This window comes from Phascolarctos cinereus, unplaced genomic scaffold, assembly GCF_003287225.1.
Source record: "Phascolarctos cinereus isolate Bilbo 61053 unplaced genomic scaffold, phaCin_HiC Scaffold_2;HRSCAF=192, whole genome shotgun sequence".
In the NCBI taxonomy this organism is placed as follows: Eukaryota; Metazoa; Chordata; class Mammalia; order Diprotodontia; family Phascolarctidae; genus Phascolarctos; species Phascolarctos cinereus.
In genome coordinates, this window is record NW_027555625.1 from 373,930,894 (window position 1) to 373,946,339 (window position 15,446).

The 15,446-nt window shown below is 42.2% G+C and overlaps 1 protein-coding gene across 10 annotated transcripts in view; it reads left to right on the forward strand.

Moving 5' to 3' along the window:
- The window catches only part of LOC110220871 (protocadherin gamma-C4), a 215,327-nt gene that overhangs the window by 130,962 nt on the left and 68,919 nt on the right, over nt 1–15,446 (forward strand). Inside the window, exon 1 of one of the 10 annotated variants that reach the window (XM_021005097.2) lies at nt 31–2,646. The exons of 7 other annotated variants lie outside the window; for them this stretch is intronic. In XM_021005097.2, the coding sequence (XP_020860756.1) occupies nt 223–2,646 (2,424 nt within the window). In that variant the 5' untranslated portion in view covers nt 31–222. Of the gene's footprint in view, nt 1–30; nt 2,647–3,906; nt 6,480–12,234; nt 14,871–15,446 lie in introns of those variants that run through there. 2 more of the 10 variants (XM_021005090.2, XM_021005096.2) reach the window with 2 other exon arrangements.

The following is a 15,446-nucleotide window of genomic DNA, read 5'->3' on the forward strand; positions in this document are numbered from 1 at the left end:
CAGAATTTTCCCCGGAACTTCCAGCACTGTCATAAAACACACTGAAGAGAGGAGACCAGCACAGACTCACTCGCTCTCGCTTTGCCACAGACCCTTTCCTGGGAAACCCTCAATTCAAAGGCATATAACTGGGACTAAAAGTCGTATTTCTGGAGGATTACAGCGGTGGTACAAACAGCTACTAGGCAGAGCCGGAAAGACAACGGGAAGGAAGCCAGAAGGATGGGAGGGAGGCCGGCGGAGAACAGACAGATCCGTAAGCTGCTAGTACTCTGTGCCTTCTTGGCGTCTTTGTTCTGCCCCGCGCTTTCCGAGCATATCAGCTACTCGATTCCCGAAGAGATGGCGAAAGGGTCGGTGGTGGGGAACCTGGCCAAGGATCTGGGACTGGAGGTCGGGGACTTGCCGAATCAGAAGCTGCGGGTGAGTGCAGAGAAGGAATACTTTAGCGTGAGCAAGGAGAGCGGGGAGTTATTGGTCAGCGACAGAATAGACCGGGAGGAGATATGTGAGGAAAGACCTGTATGTGAACTGCAGTTGGAAGCTGTGATTGAAAATCCCTTAAATATTTTTCATGTCACTGTAACGATCGAGGATATTAACGATAATGCTCCACAGTTCAGTCAGAACGAAATAAATTTAGAAATTGTTGAGTCCACTTTGCCAGGTGCGCGATGGGTTCTTGAATCTGCCAGTGATCCCGACATAACTATCTACTCACTCAACAATTATTATCTAAGTATTGGCCAGTATTTCTCATTGATACAAAAAGAAAATCCCGATGGCGGAAAATACCCAGAATTAGTATTGGAGAAACCTCTGGACCGAGAAATGCAAAGTTCTCATTATTTAGTCCTAACAGCTATGGATGGGGGAGACCCTCCTCTCAGTGGCACAGCTCAAATCAGGATAAATGTCATTGACGCCAATGATAATCCCCCAGTCTTCAGTCAGGGCCTCTATAGAGCTAGTCTTCGGGAGAACTTACCCCCAGGTTCCCCCGTGCTTTGCCTGATGGCCACAGACAAAGATGAGGGGGTCAATGCGGAAATTACCTTCTCCTTGACCAGCATAACCCAGAATGCCCGACAGATGTTCTCCCTGGATTCACACACAGGCGAAATCAGTACCAAAGGGTCCTTGGATTTTGAAGTCACAAAACGATTCACAATGGATATTGAAGCTAAGGATGGAGGAGGTCTTTCCACACAATGTAAAGTTGTCATAGATATACAAGATGAGAATGACAATGCACCTGAAATAACAGTAACATCTCTAGTCAGTTCTGTCTTGGAAGATTCCCTACCTGGAACAGTGATTGCCCTCTTCAAAACAAGGGACTTAGATTCTGGAGATAATGGAGAAATATCATGTTATATGCAATCAAATTCCATCCCTTTCAGACTAGAATCATCTTCCAGGAATTACTACAAGCTACTGACAGACGAAGTCCTGGACCGTGAGCAGACACCAGAGTATAATATCACATTGATTGCCACAGACAAGGGAAACCCTCCTTTGCATACCAGTAAAACCCTCACTTTACATATCACTGACATTAATGACAATGCTCCCGTTTTCTTCCAATCATACTACGTCGCTTACATTCCCGAGAACAATCCCTCTGGGCTGTCAATCATCCAGGTCTCAGCTCATGACCCGGATCTAGAAGAGAATGGCCGAGTATCTTACTTCATTATCAGTAGTGACCTGGCCTCGATGCCGCTGTCCTCCTATGTGTCGGTCAATAGCCACAGTGGAGACATCTTTGCTCAGCGCTCCTTTGATTATGAACAGGTCCGAACTTTCAAGATGATTCTACAGGCCCGAGATTCTGGCTCCCCCTCCTTCAATGCTAACGTGACTGTTCAGGTGTTCATCGTTGACCGTAACGACAACTCCCCGAATATCCTCTACCCAGTACTGGGAGCCGACAGCTCTGCACTGTTTGACATGGTCCCTCGCTCTGCGGAGCCCGGCTACCTAGTCACAAAAGTAGTGGCAGTGGACGCTGACTCGGGACACAATGCATGGCTGGCCTACCATGTGCTGCAAGCCACAGATCCAGAGCTTTTCAGCGTGGGACTGCGAACAGGCGAGGTCAGGACAGCACGAGCTTTGACTGATCGAGATGCAGCCAGGCACCGCTTGCTGGTCTCCGTGCAAGACGGAGGCCAGCCTCCTCTGTCTGCCACTGTGGCTCTGCACCTGGTCTTTGCAGACAGCCTGCAAGAGGCGCTGCCTGAGATGAGGGAGGAGCGCTCAGGTACTTCGAATTCCCAGTCTGAGCTACAGTTTTACTTGGTAGTGGCTCTAGCCCTAATATCTATGCTGTTCCTCATAACAGTGACACTGGCCATTGCCCTGCGCCTTCGGAGATCCTCTCGTCCTAAAGGATGGGGCTGTTTCCAAGTGGATCTTTGCTCTAAGTCTGGGCCCAACGTCCCCCCAAACTACAGTGAAGGGACATTGCCTTATTCCTACAATTTGTGTGTGTCATCACACCCAGGAAACACGGAATTTAATTACTTGAAATCAGCTAATCAATGTCCTCCAGCTCTTGATATTTTCAACACAGATGTTTCTTCTATGCTAATCAATGGATTAAATGGTGATGTCAGTTCTCACAGCAATACTTTTGCACAGGTGGGTTCTTTACTTTGTAATGTTTTATGTATGAAATGTTATCAGTGCCTTTTCAAGTTATACTTATAACTGCATCTTTCTTTACTTCTTAGATCGCTTTATTTCTAATTATCTGGCATAATTTTGCACTAGCAAAATAATGATCCCAAAACATCAATTAGGTCAAATACATGTGAAGCCAGGGGCAGCTAGGTGGCACAGTGAATAGAGCTCTGGCCTTGGAGTCAGGAGGACCTGAGTTCAAATCCAGCCTCAGACACATAACATTCACTAGCTGTGTGACCTTGGGCAAGTCACTTAACCCTGATTGCCTCACCAAAAAGCATATATATATATATATATATATATATATATATATATTATATATATATATATATATATATATACACACACACACACACACACACACACACACATGTGAAGCCATGTGGGTGGTTTTGTGTGTGAGAAAAATGTGATCCTCTAGGACTAGTCGTGGTTACTACTTGTCTACCCCCACCCCTTCCACTTGCACTTTAACAAATGTGGGTAAATGTTACTTCCACTGTTGTTTTTTGAAAGTATGTCTATCCTCAACAGTAGTGGTGAACTTGTAGGTTTAGGGATCATTTGATAACCCATCCTATCACTTCTCTGCCCACCAGCATTATCTTTGCATGTTTAATTATCTGGTTTCTGGCTATTTCCTGTTGGTCTTGATATGGGATATCACAACATTTCTGAATCTAACAGGCTAGTAGCTACATTTTAGTTCAATTGATGCAATTTCACTAGGAGAATTATTAACACTCAGCATCATTTCCTTTTTTTAATGTGGGGGTTGGGTTTTCAGATATCAAAAATGGCAATGGAAAAAATACATATGAAAGAGATGGATTTTTTTTTGTTATATCCCCCAACAACGAAATCTCAGGATCCCAAGTGCTTATTTTGAATGAAAGAAACCTTTGGTGAAATTTTAAATCATGAGATAGATTTATATAGGCATAAGTGAAATATAGGCTATGATGTGAGATACACGGGTTGTAGTCACTGTCAGAGAGAAACATCGAAGGACATCGGAACCAGATCTATAAATATATGTCAAAGCACAGAAGAGAAATATATACTACATTAATGTATGTGTAAGAACCTATCCAATTTTCCTAAAAGGGTGTAGTAATTGGTTAGGACTCTGAGCGCCGCTGTTCACCAATCAGGAAGAGAAATGTCGTGAGATCCATCCGGATCTTGGCCACTCCTACAAGAGAAAACGCTAGCAGATTAGACACACACAAGGTAGGGACTGATCAGGGGTTGAACTGGGAAGCTCTCCGAGCCGGCGATTTGATCTGCAAATGCAGATAACCCAGAACACAAAGGAACCAAGACAAAGCCAATTTATCTGTAGGACGGCAATGGCCCAGGCTACTCGGAGGCGTCAGGACTGTTGGGGCCGAATCCTCCTTTGTTTTCTCCTGGGGATGCTGTGGAAAACCGCGGCTGGGCAGATTCGCTATTCTGTATGGGAGGAAATGCAGAAAGGTTCTTTTGTGGGCGATGTGGCCAAGGACCTGGGGTTGGAGCCTCGGAAGCTTTCGGAGAGCGGCGCCCGCATCATCTCCAGAGGTAAGATGCAGCCTTTCGCTCTGAATGTTAGAAGCGGCAGCTTAGTGACTGCGGACAGAATAGACAGGGAAGAGCTTTGCCCCGGGACCCCAAAGTGCCTTTTAAATGTCGAGATTCTAATGGATGACAAAATAAACATTTATGGAGTGGAAGTGGAAGTGATGGACATTAATGACCATGCTCCTCGATTCCGGGCAGACGAAGTGGAAATAAAAATCAGCGAGAACGCAGCAGTGGGGACCAGTTTTCCACTTCCGAATGCTAGGGATCCAGATTTGGAAATGAATTCCCTCCAGAACTACCAGCTCAACTCAAACCATCATTTCTCTCTGCATGTGCAAAGGAGAGCCGATGGGGCCAAGTATCCTGAGCTGGTGCTGGAGAGGGCCCTAGACAGGGAAGAGGAACCTGTCCATTACCTCACCCTCACGGCCACGGACGGGGGAGATCCTGTCAGATCTGGAACAGTGCGAATCCGTGTGTCTGTTCTTGATATAAACGACAACCCGCCAGTGTTCCCTCAGTCGGAATACAGCGTAAGTGTTCCTGAGAACGTGCCCAAGGGGACACTGCTGCTCACAGTCGACGCCACCGACTCAGATGAGGGAGTCTATGGGGAAGTGACATATTCAGTTAGATACTTTAAAGACGAAGCTTCCGAGATTTTCCATCTGGATTCTCGCACAGCGCAGCTCTTTACTCAAGAAACCCTGGACTTTGAAGAGTCTGCAGTCTATGAAATGGAAATTCAAGGGCAGGACGGTGGTGGTCTCCTAACCAGAGCGAAAGTGCAGGTTACAGTTCTGGATGTGAATGACAACACCCCAGAGGTTATTATCGCTTCTTTAACCAGCTCTGTCCCAGAACACTCACCTCCCGGGACCGTGATTGCTCTTTTAAATGTGCATGATCGAGACTCAGGGGACAATGGTCGAATCATATGTTCCGTTCCCGAACATCTACCCTTTATATTAGAAAAATCCTATGGAAATTATTACCGTTTGGTAACAGTCAGAGCCCTGGACCGGGAGCAGATGTCTGAGTACAATATCACCGTGACAGCTACGGATGGAGGGATTCCACAGTTGTCTACAAGCACCCACATTTTCCTGCACGTGGCAGACAGCAATGACAACCCGCCCACCTTCCGCCAGACATCCTACTCTGCCTACATACGTGAAAACAATCCTAGAGCTGCTTCCATTTATTCAGTGACAGCTAGTGACCCGGACAGCGGGGAAAATGCCCATATCATTTACTCTATTGAGGAAGATACCATCCACGGGACTCCTCTCTCCTCCTACATCTCCATTAACTCTGAGACTGGTGTCCTCTATGCTCTGCGCTCCTTCGATTATGAACAGTTCCGGGACATGCAGCTACGAGTAACTGCCCGGGACTCCGGGAACCCTCCTCTAAGCAGCAACGTGTCTCTGACTCTGTTCATCCTAGATCAGAATGACAACGCCCCTGAAATCCTGTACCCTACCTTCCCAACAGATGGCTCCACAGGAGTGGAGTTGGCCCCTCGCTCTGCAGAGCCAGGATACCTGGTGACCAAGGTCGTGGCAGTGGATGGAGACTCTGGCCAGAACGCCTGGTTGTCCTACCATCTACTCAAGGCCTCAGATCCAGGGCTCTTCTCCTTGGGCCTGCACACAGGTGAAATCAGGACAGCTCGGGCTTTCCATGACAAAGACTCCCTTAAGCAGAGTCTAGTGGTGGCAGTCACTGATAATGGGGAACCCCCCTTATCTGCAACAGTCAGTGTCACAGTGGCTGTGGCTGATAGCATCCCAGAAATCCTCTCAGACCTTAGCAACCTAAAGACCTCTGAGGACCAAGAGGACTCAAGTCTCACACTCTACTTGGTCATTTCTGTGGCTACTGTTTCCTGCCTTTTCTTTATATTCATTATAGTCTTACTGGCACTCAGACTTCGAAAGTGGAGGATTTCCAAACTGCTGGAATCAGCCAATGGACATTTTGCAGGAGTCCCTGCTTCACAATTTGTGGGCATTGATGGAGTTAGAACTTACCTCAAGACTTACTCCCATGAGGTTTCCTTCACTATGGATTCTCAAAAGAGCCAGATGCTCTTTCCTCAGCCCAACTATGCAGATACTTTAATTAGTCATGAGAGTTGTGAGAAAAAGGACTCTCTGTTGGTATCAGAGTGTATGCCTGATACAGTTTTAGTCCAAAATGATCAGACCTGTCTCCAGGTGAGTTTCTTTTCTTTTTCTTTCTTTTTTCTTTTCTTTTTTTTTTTTTGGGCCTCCTTGACTAAGTAGTTTGGTAATATGCAGAGTACAGAATAATGTTTTTCAAGTGTTTAATGGGACCATATATTTTTATTTACCTTGTTCCTTAATTTAAAGATAGTTGGATTTTTCACTTGTTTTTGTTTACCTGAACAGTTTACTAACTTTTGAATCCTTAGAAAAAGTATGTAGCAATACACATGTTTTTCTTTCCTGGCATAATTTTCTCTTGATTTAATATAACCTATTTCCAACTGTGCATCATCAATAGATTTTTTTTTAATTTTGTATTTCTTGACATGCTTATATTAGCCAGGAATGTATACTCGTAATTGAGAACTGTTCTTTCTCCTTGATGTAAGCCCAATTCCACACTAACTTCTCTGAGCTTGTAAGTATGCTACACCATCAATATCATTTATATTCTACTGTACTACTATTAATAGTGTGCCTTTCCAACAAACACAGTAAATATTTAACACAGCACATGAAAAATATTGTAGTCTAGTTGGAATCAATAGACATTCTGTGCAGTATAATTTTCACCCATATCATTAAAAACAATTTCATTGACTGGCTTTACTACTTAATTGATTGACTTTTTCCATTATATTGATTCTGGGGATGGGTAATAAGGGATGTAAGTTTTATATAGACATTGTCACAGATTTCTCTCTAAATTTCTGCATTTAGTTTCAAGAAAAGCAAGTCATTGGGCTGTTTTGAAGAACTTGAATATGACTTATCTCAGTTGACTTCTATTGATCCTTTTCCTTTGTTTATAAATGGTCTTGGTATTTTGTGTGTTTGTTTGATAAAATACTAACACTTGGGGTATGTGTTTGGGTAGAAATGTTGTCCAGAATTCAGTTTGAATGTTTAGCCTATCATAGATGGCAGTTTATAGCAGTGTAGTGGATGGAGAAAGATGTGGTTTCAAGTTCTGTCTCTGACACATATGGACTACCGGATTCTGGCCAAGTCATTTAACCTCTCAATGTTCTAGGCTTCTCTATAAAACTATAAGTTGCAAAGAAAGTTTCAGTCCAACATTGGTAGAATGAGCTTCTTCAACTGAGAATTCTCTATATCAATGACATCGAAGATCCAACCCCTCTCCTTAAAATGGTTAAATGCTTCATGCTGATTTAGATGTTCCTTATAGGGATTCCTTATTGTAGAAGCCATGTGACCTTATAAATGACTGTTGGTTAGACTTGGACTCTGTATTGCAATAGGGGATGTCTTTTTGAATAGTTGAATGATTCATCTGTTATTGGATTGGGTTTTCAAGCTTATGTAGTCAATTTTCCCTACTGTTTCTTACTCTTAAGTTTGTTCTAAGTCCTGTTCATACATAGTGAGATAATCTGATTCCTTTGAGATAAAAAGAAATCCTTATTTGTTATGGAAGTCTCACAGTTGCCTTATAATCATAAATTTTAATGATGAATAACCAACATATCTTCTAAAATCCACTTTATATCTTATATACTTTAATGGCTCTGTGAAATCATCTATTTGGACAATCTCTATCAGTACTGGTTGCAGACCATTTTTGTCTCATCTTGTCCAGCTTATGTCTATATCTTCCAATGAGAATTAATGTGGTAGAGGTCTTTCTCTAGATTTTTTTTTATGTTTTGTGCATACTAGATTGTCATTCAGATTTTCCATCTCTTATCCCTCATTCTCACTTCATATCCAACTATACATTTTCTGAATGTTTTCCTTACACCACATTTTGCATATAGGAAATACTGGAAATTCTGCTTCTGTCTACTTGAAACCACCACACATTTCTTCACCGACTTTTCTGTAAAGTTACCTACAAGATATTTTTTTCAGTACATATAGTTTTCTAGGATTCACAAACATCAATCATCAATGAGGAATATTTGTAAGGTTTTTGTTTATTTTTAGATGAATTTTTGTGCTAGAGTCATTAAAAGGACTTCTCTATTTCCTAAATGTAATTCAATGTTCTCTCTTCCAACTCGTTGTCTATCTGCAGTGCATGTGACGATGTTCTACCTCAAAGATCACTCAACTGTATGTCATAGTCTGGGACGGGGGGGGGGGAGAAGGCATTTTTTTCCACGCATTTACATATGGATTGTTAAGCCTATCTCTTTGGAGTACTCATAGATTTCACTGAGAAGTCTCTGTGATGTTCTGGTACTTGATGCAGCCAGCACAATATCATCTGCAAGCAGAAGCACCTGTAGAGAATCTCTCTCCCTTTTGAATTTTGTGCAGAATGTCCTCCATGATCATACAAACACCTTTGTTAAATATATTTCTCCCTGTATTATCTATCTCTGGACATTTTTAATCAGAGCATCTTTAAAAGCAAGTCTAATTTGTATCAGTGATTGCTTTTATCAGGAAACCTTAGTATACAAATGAGAGACACTTTGTTGAAAGAAAACTTTCGAGGCTGAGTTTTATTCTGCTGACACAAATGCTCTTGGCTCAGTAGAACAAAATTTACACACACACAAATACAGAGAGAGAGAGAGAGAGAGAGAGAGAGAGAGAGAGAGAGAGAGAGAGAGAGAGAGAGAGATCTTGTATTCTGTGCACCATGCATGTATTTGTGTGATTATTAAAATATGCTCTGATTAAAATATGCTAGATAATATTGTGGAAAGCCTCTCTTTTCACATCTCATATTTTCATCATGGATACCTTTTGTGTAGATCATACTAATAAAGACTTTATGAACATGAAAAAGTAAAAATCTGAGTTAGTAATTACTGGCATGAAAAGGTTTTTTTCAATTTTTTTATAACTTTCCCTCCCTGAGACATCTTGTAAAATGATGCCTCCCCAAAATTATTTGGGATTTCCTCTGTTTCTGCTTGATCTTGGTCCAGCCAGTCGACTTGAAATGTCTTCTTAGGTGCCATTTTTATTCCTTTGAGGACTGAATGGATGGAGTAAAAATGTGATAGCTCACAATTATTGATCATAAAAATTATAAAAGTGATGAAAAATCAATGCCATTTTCTGCCTGTCCATTGTCATCTCATCTGTGAATGTCCTTGAGGTGATGTAGTTTAGTTGGGATTCATGCCAAGTTTTCTGGAGCTTAATTTTCCCCTTCACAGTTTTTAGTTTTATGGCATCTTCTCCTATCCTTCTCCATTGTGTTTCCCTGACTCATTTCCATTGATGCTCCCTCTCCATTGTATTTTACAATTCAATTTGTATTTTAAATTATTGTTGCCCTTTGTGAGGATCTTTCTTCATTTGGCAAGGAGATCAAGTGGATCCTGATTTAGGTAGTTTGGAGATTCTTTAGGACATCCAATTGTGGCGAGTTAGTTAAATTTTTCAGGAGAGAGTGATGATATCTTTGTCTTTTTCCTATTTCCATTGTGGGAAGCACAAATGGCTATTTGGAATAGGTTGAGTTGAAGCTGTTCTGATTGTAAGCAGTCATTTCTTCATCATCATACTTTTTTTCTAATCTGATGTTGATTTTCGTTTTTCATAACTAATCAATGATTTGATTGCATGCAGATACTTCTGCATTACATCTGTAACCTTTTATTTACCTTTTGTAAGTACATTGCCAATTTTATTTTTGTAATGTTGCTCATGTTTAACATGTTCAGCTCCTTTTGTCTCTCTGAAAAAATATTAATGATCTATGAAAATGAGTCTTCTGAGTGGCCTCCAAGGTTTTGATCTTTCATTTTAGAAATATAAAATAGATTTTCAGTCTTTCCTCCATCCTCTCCAGTGCCCACCATTGTATTAAAGTCATTGAATGTGAGCATATACATTGGTCTTAGTAGAGGAACTAATGAAGTTTTTCATAGAATTTCTCTGAGTCTTCATTCGTGGTGGCAGATATTGGTGCTTAAACAGCAATTATCTTCATGGTGTCCTTTTTGCTAATGCTCATAAGGAGTACTGCAAGAGGATGGGATAAATTATTTTTCTAACTTTCCTTGGACTCAAGATGAAACTTACTTTTCAAACTCCTTTATTTGTTTTTCCAAGGAGAATCCTTGAGACATTTTTCCATTTAGTCACAACTTAATTTCGGTTTTTAATTCAGTTTGTGGCAAGAATATTATTAGTGGTTCAATTCAGTTCTCATAGTAGTCATAGTAGTCAACTCTTTGGTCAATGGACAAAGAACCCCACATTTTAAGTATTAATAGTCAAGTTAAAAGCTATAATTCTTCATATCCTCCGTCCCTATTTCTGTCACTTCAGCACAGTTACTGTGAAAACAGAAAGAAGCTTGATGAAAACTCTAACTGGTTTCTAGGAAGGTATCATGAAGAAAGGTGTAACATTATCTAGTGAATTCAAAATTGATCCAATCCCAATATACAGATAAATCAATATCATCCCCTGCCCTGGCTCTACTCTGTGCATGAATGGTGGAATAGAATTCTTTCCATTAATTCCTGAAACAGTGGCTTTGCTTTAAATTTTACTTAGCTTGTTTTAGACTTAGATGAAAGTCAATAAGGAATAGAAATAAATCCCATATTAAAAAAGAAAAAGTATCAATAAGACTAAAGAAGTCCATGAAAAGTATTTAGGATAAATGCATGTGTAGCATGAATAGCATGTGTAGCAATGTGGAGTTAAAGACAATGCCAATCAAATGAGGAGAAAAAAAATCACAAACATAGATAGAGAGGGGGAAAAGGGAAAAAGAAAAGATGGAAGGGAGAGGGAGGAAGTGAAGAAGAACAAAATCTATACTAGAATATTTTAGGGAGAAATGGAAAGAGATTTTGCTTGCTACTGAGTGGAATTAAGGAATTTTTTTTATGAAAAAGGACTTGTCTCTGAGCTGTTATATAATTTAAAGCATTTGTTGTGACCAACAAGAAAAACTATTATTATGTCCTATACAAATAGGAGAGGGAGGGCAAAGATCTTAGAAAATATGAAGTATAAATTTGATTGAAATGGGAGTTATATGCAGTTGTAGGATGCACTTGAAGGCTACATTTAGGCGCTTCTTTGAAATGTTGTTAGTAGTATTGAATAAGGGCAACTAGGTGGCTCAGTCGATAGAAAACTGGGCTTGGAATTAGGAAAAGTCATCTCCATGAGTTCAAATCTGGCCTCAGACACTTACTAGTTGTGTGACCCTGGACAAATCATTTAACCCTATTTGCCTGAGTTTCTTATCTGTAAAAAATGAACTGGGAAAGGAAATGCCAAAGCCCTCCAGGATCTTTGCCAAGAAAACCCCAAAATTGTCATCAGGAAGAGTGGGACACGACTGAACAACAACAACGTAATAAATAAATTATTCCTTTCAACAGGTGGGGAAACCATTCATTTATATATTATATGACTTCCCAGTAACCTATGCCAAATACATAATAATGTAATATTCTTTCAGTATATGGAAGTATTTTAATAACATGAAATAGAAAGATGCCTTTCAATTAACAACTACACCTTTCCCCCCATTGCTATTTGTTCTATTCTTTATGAAAATCACTGATTACTTACTCTCATCACCTGAAAAACTGACAGCCAAAAACGACCAACTCCTGTTCACAAAGTTTGAAGATTCTCTTGCTTCGGTTCAGGGGACTGGATTCTATTTCTAATCAAACATTTGGAAGATGAGTTTCTACTTGCAGTTAACTAGATTAGACTCTGAGCGCCGCTGTCGGCCAATACCGAAAGAAAAAGAACTGGAGCCGGTTTACTGCAGGGTAATTTCCTGCAGAGCCATACAGGATCACATCACACAGGGTACTCGGCATTTATTTAGACTCGCTGCTCCACCGATACTGTCCCAGACCTCCCGGATTCACCAAAAACACAGATTAAGGGCACTGCATACTCTTGCTGGAGGACTCTGAAGAATCAAAGGAGATATACAAGGCAGATTCTCGGGACCAAGCCTTAATCTTGCCACAGAAAGCCAAAGATATGGGAAGGAACGCAGTACCCAGGGGTCAGGTCCTGAGATGGCAAGTACTATACCTTTTCTTTGCTTCTTTGTTCTGCCGGGCGCTTTCTGAGCACATCAGCTACTCAATTCCGGAGGAAACGGAGAGAGGGTCGGTGGTGGGGAATCTCGCCAAGGATCTGGGACTGGATGTGCGGGACTTGCCGGTTCGGAAGCTGCGAGTTAATGGAAAGAAGCAGCATTTTGCCGTAAGCACTGAGAGTGGGGAATTACTTGTTAGCGACAGAATAGACAGGGAACATTTGTGCGGGCAGAAGTCTGTGTGTGCCCTAACGCTAGAAACTGTAGCTGAAAATCCCTTAAACGTTTTTCATGTAATCATGGTCATACAAGATATTAATGACAATCCACCTCATTTTTCTCGAAATATCATCAATTTACAGATCAATGAATTAGCCCTCAAGGGTTCTCGGTTTGGGCTAGAATCTGCTGTGGATCCAGATGTGGGTGTCAATTCTCTGCAAAGTTACCAACTTAGTCCTAATGAATATTTCTCAATGGTTGTAAAGGAGAGCCCTGATGGTAGGAAATATCCAGAGTTAGTAATGGAGAAACCTCTGGACCGGGAAAAACAGAGTTCTCATCACTTGGTTCTGGTGGCTGTAGATGGAGGCAACCCGGTTCTAAGCGGCACCGCTCAGATCAAGATCAACGTCATTGATGCGAATGATAATCCACCAGTCTTCAGCCAGGACTTCTATAAAGTCAGTCTTCGAGAGAGCCTGCCCCCGGGCTCCTCAGTGCTAAGGGTAATGGCCACCGACAAGGATGAAGGAATCAATGCAGAAATCACCTATTTCTTTAAAACCACAGCGGATAATGCTCTTAACATATTTCACCTGGATCATAAAAATGGAGAAATTAAAACTCAAGGGTATCTAGACTTCGAAGACATTGAGAGATATACACTGAGTGTAGAAGCTAGGGACGGGGGTGGTATGGCTGCTGAATGCAAAGTTATAATCGAAATTCTAGATGATAATGACAACCAGCCAGAAGTGACTTTTACTTCTGTGTCCAGCACCATTACAGAGGATGCTGTGCCAGGCACCGTTATTGCCCTGTTCAAAATCGAGGATCGGGATTCTGGTGTCAATGGGGAGGTCACGTGCCACGTACAGGAAAATGCACCTTTCAGACTAGAGTCTTCTTCCAGGAACTACTACAAGCTGCTGACAGATGGGCCCCTGGACCGCGAGCAGACCCCACAGTATAACATTACAGTCACTGCCTCCGACAAGGGAAAGCCTCCTCTGTCCATCAGCAAAACCCTCACCCTGCACATAGCTGACGTCAATGACAATCCTCCCGTCTTCCTCCAACCTTCCTACGTTGTTTACGTCCCTGAAAACAACCCCTCTGGAACCTCCATTGCGAGTGTCTCAGCCTCTGACTCGGACCTGGAGGAGAATGGCCGAGTATCCTATTCCATCGTCAGCAGTGACCTGGCCCCTCTGCCTCTGTCCTCCTACGTATCGGTCAATGACCACAGCGGGGCCATCTTCGCTCAGCGCTCCTTCGACTATGAGCAGGTCCGCACCTTCGAGCTGACCCTGCAAGCCTGTGACGCTGGTTCTCCGGCCCTTTGTGCCAATGTCACCCTGCAAGTGTTCATCTTGGACCGCAATGACAACGCCCCAAACATCCTCTACCCGGCCCTGGGGCCTGACAGATCTGCCCTCTTCGATACGGTGCCTCGCTCTGCGGAGCCAGGATACTTGGTCACCAAGGTGGTGGCGGTGGACGCAGACTCGGGACACAACGCCTGGTTGGCCTACCGGGTACTACAGGCCACGGATCCGGGACTTTTCAGCCTGGGGCTGCGCACAGGTGAGATCAGGACTGCTAGGGCTTTGGCTGAAAGGGACGCTGCTCGCCACCGCCTTCTGGTCTCGGTGCAGGACGGAGGCCAGCCCCCTCTGTCGGCCACTGTGGCTCTGCTCCTGGTCTTTGCAGACAGTCTGCAAGAGGCAATGCCGGAGATGAGAGATGAGCGCTCAGACACCTCCAATACCCAATCTGAGCTACAGTTTTACTTGGTAGTAGCTTTGGCGCTAATATCGGTTCTGTTTCTAATCACAATAATATTGGCCATCATTCTACGCTTTCGGAGATACTCCAATCCCAAAACATTAGGTTGTTTCTCACCAGATCTCTACTCAAAGCCTACAATCCCACCCAGTTATGAAGATGGAACCTTGCCTTATTCCAATCAACCGCGTTTGCCTACAGAGTTAGGAAAATATGAATTCACTTTTCTTAAGCCCAATGACCAGCATTCTGCCGGACAGAATTTCCTTCCTTATAGTCCTTTTGATGCTTTAGCAAGTGATTCTTCTGAAATTCCTAATGATTTGCAGACCAACCCAGTTGGCTACAAAGAGGTGAGTTTTTGGCATTGTTGAATATGATATTTTATTTTTTCTGTATTTTCCTAGGGCTCTTAATTTTTAGGTGTTATTATGCCAGAAGATTTGAAAGGAACACTAATTCTTTCTGTCCAATAAGATACTTTTGCTATGTATTCGTATGAATGCTCCAAGCTGCTGCTGTTCTATAAAGCGTTTTGTGAATCCAAAGGATAATTCCAGGATACTCTCTGGTGCGATTTAGGTTTTGGGTAGAATATTGCTCATTATTCTCCCCCCCCCCATTTCTAGTACCCACCTCACACTTTTATGAAACACTAAATAACAAGACTACTTCTTGGAGTAACAATTTCATTCAGATTTACTTTAAAAATAATTTTCAAAAGATATTAGTTCTTTATCCCAGAAGAATCTCATTTAGACATAAAATCTAAACTGACAGAGATCAGCGTTTATATGTCATATGTATGTGGTAGAGTTGGGGAGTTTGACTGCTGAGGGCAGGGACCAGGTTTCCAATTCTTCTACAACAAAAATCTTTATATTCTCCAAGGTAGGCTTTACATACTACTTAGAGGGGTAGCCGCCATT